General features: G+C 50.3%; 1 protein-coding gene across 1 annotated transcript; it reads left to right on the top strand.

Moving 5' to 3' along the window:
- The first annotated feature begins 805 nt into the window (after positions 1-805).
- On the top strand, positions 806-11,840 carry ZRANB2 (zinc finger RANBP2-type containing 2). The gene is made up of 10 exons (XM_005532763.3): positions 806-912; positions 1,235-1,287; positions 1,463-1,571; positions 3,651-3,733; positions 4,597-4,673; positions 4,971-5,108; positions 5,911-6,083; positions 8,120-8,206; positions 9,550-9,714; positions 10,232-11,840. Exons 1-10 carry the CDS (start codon positions 857-859, stop codon positions 10,293-10,295), a joined length of 1,005 nt encoding a protein of 334 aa, XP_005532820.1. The 5' UTR covers positions 806-856; the 3' UTR covers positions 10,296-11,840.
- Positions 11,841-12,700: the final 860 nt, after the last annotated feature.

Genomic DNA, 12,700 nt, shown 5'->3' with positions numbered 1-12,700 from the left:
GGAGCCGATTCGGGGAGTTTTACACCTTTATACATCACCAGCGGCAGCGCTGCCATCTCCACCGCCCAGAGGGATAAAGCCCAGCTCCAGAGCCGGATCCCAGGTGCTTTTCCCCAGGATGTGGATACAAGGGAGAGGAAGAAGTGCCAGGAAAGCGGCGTGAGCTGCGAACGAGCGCTGTGCACGGCCGTGACTGGGCACACCTCGGCAGATCCTGCCCGCTCCCACAAACACCGTGAACAAGGGAAGGAGCAGCGGGAGAGCGCTGTCCATGGACGGGGCTGGGCACACCTCGGCAGATCCTGCCCGCTCCCACAGACCCCAGGGAACAAGGGAAGGAGCAGCGGGAGAGCGCTGCGGATGGCGCGGCCGTGGCAGCCCGGGGACACGCAGGGCACAGCGGGCAGCGTCCCTCAGAGGGCAGGGCCACGATCCCGCCCACAAACCACGGCTCATTAACCCACATACACAGTATTCATTTAAATAACGCGTGGACTCCAACACTGATCGTTATCCCCAGGGGCCCTTCAGGTATTGGGGAAAGTTCTTCCCCAGAGGGCGCTTTTCCCGTTCCCGCTCCCTTTTCCTTTTCCCGTTCCCGCTCCCTTTTCCTTTTCCCTTTTCCCGTTCCCGCCCCCGGATCCCCTCACGGCTCCTCCCGCCGCCAGGGGGCGCTGGCGCGGCTGAGGCTGAGGTGTCCGCCGCGCTGCCTGAGCAAAAGGCGGGCGGGGCAGGCCCGGCGCAGGCGCGCGGCGGAGCAGGGCTGGGCGCAGGCGCGCGGCGGGGCAGCCCCGCGGCGCAGGGCCCGGGTCCTGCGTGTGGCGGCGGCGCTCGGCCCGGCCCGGCTCGGCCCGAGATGGCGACCAAGAACTTCCGCGTGAGCGACGGGGACTGGATCTGCCCCGACAAGAAGTGAGGGGAACGGCCGGGAGCCGGGCGGGGCGCGGAACCGGAGCGGGGCAGGGAGCGGAGAGCACCGGGAGCGGGGACGGGGAGCGAGGCAGGGAACGGGAACGGCACCGGGACCGGGACCGACCGGGAGCGGGAGCGGGACAGGCGCAGGGACACCGGGAGCCGCGGCCGCCGGCTCGGGGGCGGGGACACGGCCCCGGGCCCGGCACGGCCTCAGGGGGTTCGGCGTGGGTAAATCGGGGCGCTCGGGGCGGGTGCGGAGCCCCCGATGGGCGAGTCCAGCCCGGTTTAATCCCGGCCCCGTGCTCTGCTCCGTGCCCAGGTGCGGGAACGTCAACTTCGCCAGGAGAACGAGCTGCAACAGATGCGGCAGAGGTGAGTTCCCAGCAGCACACACCTTGTCCCCTCTCCGCCCCATAAAATAGCAGTAAAAATTGCTATCGAACCCGAAGCTGTTTGAGAAGTCCACCTATTTTTATTTAAAAGCTGTTGAACATTTCCCATGAGTTCTGCGGCTGCTGTTTGAGGAGCTGTGTGTCTCTCCCTGCAGAGAAGACGACGGAGGCCAAGATGATGAAGGCAGGGGGGACGGAGATCGGGAAGACGCTGGCGGAGAAGAGCCGGGGGCTGTTCAGCGCCAACGACTGGCAGTGCAAAACGTAGGCTCCAAACACACAGCTCCTGCTTTTCCCTGGAAATTCCTGCTGCTGCAGGGACAGCAGGGCTCAGGGCTACAGCCCCGGGGTGTGCTCTGGGGTCAGCACTCGTTTGCTGCACAGCACTTAATTAATAGGGCAGCAGGAAGGTTTGGAACGGCAGCGCTGCCCAGGAAAAAGGACAGGTTTGATAAGCTGAGACACTGCCCAGGTTTGGAGGGAGTGTGGAGCTGGAAGTGCCACCCCCACGACGTTTGGAGGTGCTGCCTTCCCTGGGGGGGTGTGAGGCACTGGCACAGGGTGCCCAGAGCAGCTGGGGCTGCCCCTGGATCCCTGGCAGTGCCCAAGGCCAGGCTGGATGGGTTTGGAGCAGCCTGGGACAGTGGGAGCTGTCCCTGCCATGGCTGGGGTGGCTCTGGATGGGCTTAAAAGGTCCCTCCCACCCCAGTCTGGGATTCCATGAGCATTATTCCCATGTTCATTTGCTCCTCTGAGGTGTGGATGCCACCCTGAGACATAACGAGGAATGTGAACCCTTTCTGTGCAGTTGTGCTCCTGTCCCTGCTCCTGCCAGCCTGCCTTTGGTTTGACTTTCCCCCAGGTTTGTCCAGTCCCATCACCTTCCTGAGTGCTGCATCCCCACCCTCTTATTCCCAGTCTGATGGATAACGTCCCCAGTTTGGAGGATAGCATTCCCAGTCTGGAGGATGACATTCCCAGTCTGGAGTGTAACATTCCCAGTCTGGAGTGTAACATTCCCAGTCTGGAGTGTAACATTCCCAGTCTGGAGTGTAACATTCCCAGTCTGGAGTGTAACATTCCCAGTCTGGAGGATAACATTCCCAGTTTGAAGGATGACATTCCCAGTCTGGAGGATAACATTCCCAGTTTGAAGTGTAACATTCCCAGTTTGAAGGATGACATTCCCAGTCTGGAGGATAACATTCCCAGTTTGAAGTGTAACATTCCCAGTTTGAAGTGTAACATTCCCAGTCTGGAGGATGACATTCCCAGTCTGGAGGATGACATTCCCAGTCTGGAGGATGACATTCCCAGTCTGGAGGATGAATTCCCAGTCTGGAGGATGACATTCCCAGTCTGGAGGATGACATTCCCAGTTTGAAGTGTAACATTCCCAGTTTGAAGGATGACATTCCCAGTCTGGAGGATGACATTCCCAGTCTGGAGGATGACATTCCCAGTCTGGAGGATGACATTCCCAGTTTGAAGGATGACATTCCCAGTTTGAAGGATGACATTCCCAGTTTGAAGTGTAACATTCCCAGTTTGAAGGATGACATTCCCAGTTTGAAGGATGACATTCCCAGTTTGAAGGATGACATTCCCAGTTTGAAGTGTAACATTCCCAGTTTGAAGGATGACATTCCCAGTCTGGAGGATGACATTCCCAGTTTGAAGGATGACATTCCCAGTTTGAAGGATGACATTCCCAGTTTGAAGTGTAACATTCCCAGTTTGAAGGATGACATTCCCAGTTTGAAGGATGACATTCCCAGTTTGAAGTGTAACATTCCCAGTTTGAAGGATGACATTCCCAGTTTGAAGGATGACATTCCCAGTTTGAAGGATGACATTCCCAGTTTGAAGGATGACATTCCCAGTTTGAAGTGTAACATTCCCAGTTTGAAGGATGACATTCCCAGTCTGGAGGATGACATTCCCAGTCTGGAGGATGACATTCCCAGTCTGGAGGATGACATTCCCAGTTTGAAGGATGACATTCCCAGTTTGAAGGATGACATTCCCAGTTTGAAGTGTAACATTCCCAGTTTGAAGGATGACATTCCCAGTTTGAAGGATGACATTCCCAGTTTGAAGGATGACATTCCCAGTTTGAAGGATGACATTCCCAGTTTGAAGGATGACATTCCCAGTTTGAAGTGTAACATTCCCAGTTTGAAGGATGACATTCCCAGTTTGAAGGATGACATTCCCAGTTTGAAGGATGACATTCCCAGTTTGAAGGATGACATTCCCAGTTTGAAGGATGACATTCCCAGTTTGAAGGATGACATTCCCAGTTTGAAGGATGACATTCCCCTCTGTGTGTTCTCCCTGCAGCTGTGGCAATGTGAACTGGGCGCGGCGGTCCGAGTGTAACATGTGCAACACCCCCAAGTACGCCAAGCTGGAGGAGAGGACAGGTGAGCTGGGGGAGCCCCAGGTGCTGGCACAAGGGCTCTGGCAGTCCCAGTGCACACTCCTCGTTTTCCCAGAAGGGGTGCAGGTTCCTGCCCTCAGCCAGTCCCGCTGCTGGGGAGGTGGTGGCTCCGTGTGGGAAATCGGGGAGCGTTCAGCCTGAGCTGGCCCTGGGTTGATTTTGATGTCAGGGCTTTGGCAGCGATGCTGAATTGATCTGCAGAGGCCTCCTGTGCGCTCTGGGTGTGCAGAGGGCCGTGCAGATAAGGCTGTTATCTGCTCAGGAGGGCTGGGGCTCAGTTTCAGCTCTCCTGCGGGAACGTGAGCCCGGAGGGAACTGGGGCAGGATCTCCTTACAGCTCCTGCCCTCTGCTCCTGGATCAGGGAATCCACTGCAGGAGCGGAGCAGGGCAGGGGATTTAGAGCACAGGGTGGAACACAAAGCACAGAAATAAAGGAGCCCAGAGAAGAGCACAGAGCTTATTATTCAAAAGGAAAAACAATATTTCAGTATTGAATATTGTGGAAATAGGAAAGGATATTAAGTAATATAATCAAATTTCATATCATTGTTATAATTGCAAATAATATATCCATGTATTTATTATTTAAATAATTTATTGAAGTGCTTAGTAATTAATTAAGTAGATAAATACTTTCAGTGGTCCTATTCCATTCTTTTAATTGGATTTCTGAGGAACTGCATTTAATAAACGCACGTGGGAACAGTTCATGTTCCTCCTGAGAGCCCGTTACGTCCTTATGGCAGATTGACAGTTCTGTGAGGGTTCCCAGAGCCCCTGTGGAAGTTTCTGTGCTCAGATGAGGTGCAGCTCAAGGGATTGTGTTGTTTTGCCCCCTTTTCAAGGCTATGGAGGAGGATTCAATGAACGGGAGAACGTGGAGTACATAGAGCGGGAGGAGTCCGACGGGGAGTATGATGAGGTAAGGGAGGTTGTTCTGGAGAGACTCTTGTTGTGTTTTTTAAGGATATCCCATAAAATTGAAACCCAAACTGCTGAGATTCCCGTTCATCTCTGTGGAGTCTCATTGTCCCCAGGATGAGCATCTCTGAAGGCTCCTTGTTGCTAATTGATGTTCCACAGTGCTCCCCTCTCCCTTGGGCTGAGATCTTACTTAAAGTTGATGATTATTTCTTTTCTTATAGAAGTGTTACCAAAAATACAGTTGGTGATTGGTTTTTGTTAAATCCTGTTCTAATCCTGGCACAAAATTCCTCAGTTTGGGCGCAAAAAGAAAAAGTACCGGGGGAAGCCGGTGGGTCCTGCCTCCATCCTGAAGGAAGTGGAAGATAAGGAATCTGAGGGGGAGGATGAGGAGGATGAGGATGAAGATCTCTCCAAGTATAAATTGGATGAGGTAGGATGGTTTGTTGTTTTAATCATGATTTCAGTGCTGCCCAGGAGCAGGGGAAGGGCTGGGCAGTGTTTTCAGCTGCCTTTAGAGCAGAGCTCTGGCGGTAAACTGTAGAATATATATATATATATATATTATAATAACAGGTGGAAGAGATGGGCACAAGCTCTGCTTTATTCTAAGCAACTGCACTCAAAAATGGGCAGCTTCTTAAATCATAAATTACAAGCTTATCTGAGATCAGAACCCAAGATCTTTATTTGGAATTTGGATGTGTGGTTACCATGTACAGCGAGTGCTCTTGATTTTTCTTCCTAGGGTTTCAAAACCACATCAGATTTATTTTTTATAAAATGAAGTAAAATATTCTGAGGGGTTTTTTCATCTTTTCTGAATGATATGAGCATCACTTATTGGATTTTCCACATCTTTGGGCAGCAGCCCTGCAGAGACGTGTGCAGATGGTCGTGTTTTACACAGCAGTCACCAAACTGCATATGAGATCTGTCTCTGCAGAGCTGGGCTTCGCTTAGAGATTCTGAGGGTGAAAATTCTTTTAAAGTGGTAAAAATGTGTCAGTGTGCTCATTAACTTCGTTAAATATTGGGGGGGATTGCAGGGTTTTTTATTACTTTGGTTGGAAACACCAATTTTCAGTCACTCTTTGCTTAACATTGTGGGGTCTCATTGAATCCCGATCCAGTCTCAAAGGCTGGGAAGGAGCTCGAGGTGAAGGCCAGAATAAGGAACAAGTGAAGGGGAGCTAGAGGCATGGCCTGAGTTTGCTGTGTTGTGCCTGTGCCAGGATGAGGATGAAGACGATGCTGACCTGTCCAAGTACAACCTGGATGCCAGTGAGGAGGAGGACACCAACAAGAAGAAGAAGCCGCCGAGGCGCAGCCGCTCCAAGTCCCGCTCCTCCCACTCGCGCTCGTCCTCGCGCTCATCCTCTCACTCGAGCTCAAGGTCTAGGTCCAGGTAAACGGGTACAGGTCCAGGGTAACGCCAGGCAAAATGTCAGTATCTGACTTCCTTATTTCCTTTGTCTTGATTGCCTTGCAGTTGTGTAATGATGTGAATAACTCTCCGTTTACAGAGGTGGTGATGCTCTGCCTGAGCTGCAGCAGGGAGGCTCTGTGGGGTCTGGGGCTTGTTTTAGTGCTTTGACTTGATGTTTGGTGAAATCCCTCAAAGACAGGGAATAATGCAGTTTGTTTTCAGGTTTTCAGGCTCGCTGGCCGTGGGTGGTTCTGTTGTTGGACAGAGGGGGGCACTGCTGGAGTGGGAGGAGGTGGCAGCAGAGGCAGAGACGATGCAGCCCAGGCAGACTCAGGGAAAGGACACAATGGGAGTATCCTGGGAATAACGACAAGAAACTTGAACTTGAGTTAATGGCAAGTGACAAAGCTTAAAATGCAGTGGCAGTGTTGTCACAACCTTGCCATCCCTGGAGCTGTCCAAGGCCAGGCTGGACAGGGCTTGGAGCAGCCCCCTGCCCATGGAACAGTGAAATGAGATGAGCTTTAAGGTCCCTTCCAACCCAAACCAGTCTGGAATTCTCTGATGGCACTGAAGGTTTATATGGGACCTCACAAAGGTCTGCTGGGCAGGCTCAAGCTCTTTCATTACTATTTAAATTCAGTAATAAATGAATTACTGTTTAAATTCAGTCACTGCTTTGAAATTGGTGATGTCATTAATATTGGAGCTTTTGAGCTGCCTTAGAGCTCATGCAAGGAGGATCCTGATGAATCAGAGCAAGCTCCCAGGGTCATTTATTAAATTCACATATATAAAGTTCAAGTTTCTTCTGATCCTCCCAGCTTCATCATTGCCCCTCTGTGCTCTCAGTTGTGTCACTGCCCAAATTCTGCAGCCCCTCGTGGTAACCAGGGGCCAGCCCCAGCCTCTGGCTTGGCTTCTCCTCCTCATGGTTGGATCTTGCTCCTGCTGCCTCTTCTGTTCCTCAGCCTCCCCTCCTTCCCACTCCTCGGGGCAGTTTGTGTGCAGTGCTTGGCTGGGAGGCTCCAAGGACACTCAAAAACCTCACCTGCCCATAAGTGGCCATAAATTCACAAATATTAACAGTGAAATAGAAAGTGACTTGTCCTAACTGAGACTTCAACTTCCTCTTGATCCTTTTGCTTCTGGCTACAGATATTTGGAAATATCAGTTGCCATTTGTGGATGCTTCTTTTATTTTTTTTTATTTTTTTTTTGGTGGGTTTTAAAAACGTTTCAATATATTTCCTAACTAGGAGATGTTCACACCACTGTGTCCTGCCCAGTAAAATGGGAAAGTTGTGGTAACAGTATAAACTGAGAGGCTGACACAAGTAGAATGTATTTTACCTGAAAACATTGTTAGAATTTGTTTTCAATGCTTTTGTTTCCAGTGGTTGCTGTAGCCTGCTGCCATTGTTACATTTCTCTTGTGGTTTGTGCTTTAGAGAAAATCCATCAGTGAAAAATGGGGAAATAATTTTGGCCAGTTACAGGTTGTGTTGGATGTGGCTGTATTTTAGCCCCAAATTAACCACTTAATTTATAATGCAGGGGAAAATCTTCATTAAAATTTGAAGCTGATTGCAAAGTGCTTGTGAGAACTGGCTGGGGGAAAGCTGAGCTGGCCAATCCTAAAGCTCTCATCTGCTCTGCCTTTCAAGGAAACTGATGGGTTTCCAGTTAAGGCACAAATTATTGTATTGATTTCATGAAATAACCAATAGATAGGAAGTTATTTCGTTTTGCCAGGTAACTGCAGTCCTGTTTAATTGTTGTGCTTTGTTTTAGGAACCATAATCTAAAGCTGAGTAAAGCTTTTAATGTTTTTATTGCGAGATCTTGCTGTGTGAAGGTGTTTGGTTTAAAGGGTGCTGTGGTGATGCTGGGGGGGCGGGATTGGCATTTTAGGACTCAGACTGTGTTGCTGCCTCGTGTCTGCTGCTCTCAGGAGCAGTGACTCTGCTAAATGCAAGTCAGACACTGGAAAAAGATCTCCCATGTTGTTGCAGGTCCCATTCCAGGAGTTCTTCCAGTTCCAGATCGAGATCCCGCTCCAGCTCCAGGGAACAGTCCCGATCCCGTGGGTCCAAATCCAGGTGAATGAGGTACCAGCCTGTCCCTGCACAGACACAGGGCACAGGCTGCAGCTGCTTTGGTCCCACGTAGAGCCGTGCTGCTCAGACAAACATTAACTGCTTTTTATCTTGGAAGTCAGAGCTGCTGGGTCCCTGCAGCAGGTGCTGCCAGCACCGCCGTGTTCGCTGAGGAGCAGAGCTTGTGGTGCAGGAGGTTAAGTCTGGCCTAAGCCGGACGCGCGGACGCCACCGAGCTGCAGTGGAGGAAGAAGGATTTGAGTGCATGGTTCCCTGCTGCAGGCATTCGGGTGCTTCTCCAGTTTCCACTGGGGCTGCTTGAGCTGGAGGAGCGTTAGAAATGCCGCCCTGCTTCTGGTTTTGTGTTCAGTGAGAGCTCTGCACCTTCCACGAGACAGGGCAGCCGTTCCTGAATAAACCTGGGGATGACAGGAAAATGGTGGGAGAGGCTGAGAGCAGTCAGAGTGATTTGCCTGGAGCATCACTGAGCTGGGCAGGGCACAGGAACAAAAGCACCTTTGTGGTGTCCTTGCACAGGCATTCCATTGGCAGAACAGCCCCTCTGTGATGGAATGAAGGGCTGTCCCTTCTCCGTGCATGCAGAGAATCCCAAAACTCTAAATAATAAGGGAGCTTGGGTTGGGAAGAACGATCACAAATGGTGCCACCACCCCTTGGGGGGCAGGGACATGCTGTGGATTATCCTGTGAGGGTCAGCACCGGATGGAATCCGTGCTTTTGGGAAGAGGAAAGGTGTCCCTGTGCCCCACCAGAGGGGCACTGTATTCCAAGAGATGTTTTTAAATATTCTGACCCAGTTCTGAGAGGCTTTTTGCAGTATTTTGATTGAGGAAGGTTTTAGTCTCTTCACAAATGTAGTTTGAGGTCTGTAAATATGACAGCTGGATTTGTTGCTGTTTGGGAAATGTCTGTGAGGGTAGAGTGAAGCATCCTAAATCAGCTTTGGATCTCTGCTTTCCAGGTTATTCTGATGAGTGAATTTAACTGCTGAGGAGGGTCCTTACAGAGGCCACTTCCCAGCAGTCTCACTGTGCTTTTTTTTTTTTGCCAAAATGTCTCATTTTGGTGAATGCTGGGAAGAGCTTTCCAAACCATTGGTGGTCCATTTATCAGGAAATACTGCTTAGCAAAATTTCTTAGGAAAGCTGCCCTGGCAGTAGCAGTGCTCTTGGCAGAGTAAGTATGGAAGCCCCTGGTGTTTATTTTCCACACCTCTGGAGTAAACAGAGTAGCAAATGTTGATGAAAACTGTCTCTGCTTGTTCTGTCTTTGTGCCTTCTCCATGAGCCCAGAATTAAATGTGATTTATTTCTCAATCAATAAAGATCCAGCTCCAGGTCCTACAGGGGGTCTTCCACCCCAAGGAAAAGATCTTACTCCAGCTCTCGCTCCTCGTCTTCCCCCGAGAGAGGCAAGAAGCGAAGCCGCTCTAGATCCTCTTCCTCTGGTGATCGCAAAAAAAGGCGCTCGAGATCACGGTCACCCGAAAGGTTTGGGTTTATGTAGAATAAGAATGGCTGTATTGAGATGTGTGATGGTTTATTGTAGTTATCCAAGGACTAAGATTCACTGGAAAACAATTGAATCTGAGCAGTTATTCTCGTAGTAAAAGTAGTTTCCTCACTTGCCCTACTCTTACTTTTGTTAACCCCTCTGTAATCGCTTTTTTTTTTTACTAATTTTCCCCCCTCCAATGAAATTCCTCCTGGTAGGAGCATGTTCTGTATAAAGACCTGGCTCACTTTCAGTGTGTGGCAGTGTTAATGTGTTCATTATTGAATTATTTTCTTAAGTAAATATTGCATTGAAATAGAAACTGTATTCTACTCTCAGTATTAAATTTAGACTTTTAGTATTAAATTAGTGGCTTAAAGTTACTTGTATATTCTTGTAAGGCCCCCATGAGATATACTTGGCTTCCAGCTATGGTAGGATGCTGCTCAAAGCGGGTTCCAGGATGAATCTGAGCTCATTTCTGTGCATGCTTTCTCCATTTGTATCTTGCAGACGCCGCAGATCTTCCTCCGGATCCTCCCATTCTGGTTCCCGTACGAGTTCTAAAAAGAAATAATGTCTAAAAGCTCACACTTACAAAAACCCACCAAAATTCCAGTCAGTGCATGAGACATTTTTAAGAAGTTGGTGTCTTACTTGGTCAGAAGTGCTCAATCTGCTAGTAGAGGTGCATGTCTGTCCTGGCTTTCTGGCAAACTGCAGCTTTGTTCATCCATCACCCAAACCCGCAGTAGCATTTTAAGCCATAAACTCCCCGGCACACGGGGAGGTTCTGTGGTGTAGGGGGGGGGTTTGTTAATTCTCAAGATCAGTTCCTCCGCTCCTGGCTCCCTCAGCTGGAGGAGCAGGTTGGGAATGTCCTGGCACAGCTCTTGGTGTGAGCAGGAAGCCGTGAGTTTCCCAGGGCAGGATGGAGCTCCCGTGGGACCACAGCAGGGGCAGGGCTGGGGGCACCTGGGGCCAGCAGTGGGGCCTTGGGCAGAGCAGTTTTTATTTTGCCATGCAGCAGTGCCAGTGCAGATGGACACCCCTCTAGCAGCTCAAACCCCCCAGTCCATCATGATTCCAGAGGGAATTAGCCTCATTCCTGGCGAGGGAGGACGTTTGCAGCCAGCACAGTGCTGTGGCTGCGGTGCTTTCCAGAGCCCGGACTCCAGGATCCCTCCTTACAAACGGATCACTTGGGATCTGCTCTTGGGCTGCAGGAGTATGGAACTGGCTCCTTGGAATCAAGGGAAGCTTCCGCAGGCCGCCTGTAAAATTCCCTTTGGGGCTGACTAAAATTTTCAAGGTATCTTAATTTTATTTTTCTTTACCAATGAGAATGAATAAACTGTGTAGAAAGTTCTGGCATCTTCAACGTCTTCTTCATCGATCATTTTTTCCCTTTAACATAATTTATGGCTTAAAATGCTTTATGGAATCCATTTGAGTATAAAACTTGGTCTCTCTTGAGCTCCGTTTGGTTAAGAAAGGTTTAAGTTTCTTCAGTGCCATCACAAGGTAAGTATGGTAAGGAAAATTCTTTTTAAGCAAGCAAAGAGCAATATACCTTCATTTATTTCAGTAATAAAACTGCCAGATTTGCTGCTTGTTTTGATAAACTGCGCAGAAACAAACGGAGCAAAATCTAAAAACTCCATTCTGCTTTTTTTTCTCTTTTTTTGTTTTTCCTCTTATTTTTTTTTTTGAGCCATGTCTTATGGACTGGTCTAGAAACAAAATGTTTTTGGTGTAGAGGTATTTTGATAAATCTCTTTGCAGAAAAAAATGCAGTTTCTTCTTTAATGCTTTCTTTTCTTTCTAATTTCCATGCTAAATGTGTGTAGGTTGCACAAGAGCAGGTTAGTCTGTAACTGTGCCTCTGACTTCAACGTCCAACTAAACTGTAAAACCAGATCAAGTAGACGCTCTGTTGTTAGCCTTGGGTTTTCTTGTGCTTTGTATTCCAATTGTTGCTGTACTTAACAGATGAGAGGTTTCAAACTTAGCAACTGATAGGCCACAGGCAGAGGAGGAGGATGGTTCATTTGGCTTAGAGAACGTGTAAGGCAAAATAATGCTGTAGACAAGTGTAAATAAAACCTGTGAGTCAACCGTGCTCTCGAGTGCTTTGTCTTGGGAACACTCGGCCTTCCCCGTCACCTGCACTGCCCCTGGTGCTGTGTGTCAGCTCACCTGGCCCACGTACCCGCGTGTTCACATCGTGAGCGGCTTTCCATTGCAACAGAAAATGAGCTTTTACGAGGTGTTCTCACAGAATCGTGGAGTGTCTTGGGCTGGATGGGACCCATCAGGGTCATTACCCAGACCCCCCAACAACCCCAGCCTGGGCATCCCTGGCAGCGCTGCCCAAACGCTGCTGGAGCTCCGGCAGCCCCGGGGCCGGGACCATTCCCTGGGATGTGAGCAGTGCCAGCACCTCTGGGGGAAGAACCTTTCCCAAAATCCACCCTGAGCTCCCCTGGCCCAGCCTGAGGCCGTTCCCTCTCCTCCTGTCCCTGTTCCTGGGAGCAGATCCCAAATCCCCCCGGCTGTCCCCTCCTGCCAGGGACTTGTGCAGAGCCAGAAATTCCCCCTGAGCCTCCTTTGCTCCAGGCTGAGCTTTCCCAGCTCCCTCAGGGATTCTCCAGCCCCTTCCCAGCTCCCTCAGGGATTCTCCAGCCCTTTCCCAGCTCCCTCAGGGATTCTCCAGCCCCTTCCCAGCTCCCTCAGGGATTCTCCAGCCCTTTCCCAGCTCCCTCAGGGATTCTCCAGCCCCTTCCCAGCTCCCTCAGGGATTCTCCAGCCCCTTCCCAGCTCCCTCAGGGATTCTCCAGCCCCTTCCCAGCTCCCTCAGGGATTCTCCAGCCCTTTCCCAGCTCCCTCAGGGATTCTCCAGCCCCTTCCCAGCTCCCTCAGGGATTCTCCAGCCCTTTCCCAGCTCCCTCAGCCCTCCTGGGGCTCCGTTCCCTCAGGCCC

Source organism: Pseudopodoces humilis, chromosome 10 (assembly GCF_049639895.1).
Source record: "Pseudopodoces humilis isolate 2021_Gansu_Grassland_sample_001 chromosome 10, ASM4963989v1, whole genome shotgun sequence".
Classification (NCBI taxonomy): domain Eukaryota; kingdom Metazoa; phylum Chordata; class Aves; order Passeriformes; family Paridae; genus Pseudopodoces; species Pseudopodoces humilis.
Note: the sequence above shows the minus strand (reverse complement) of the source record. Positions and strands in the feature narration are given on the sequence as shown.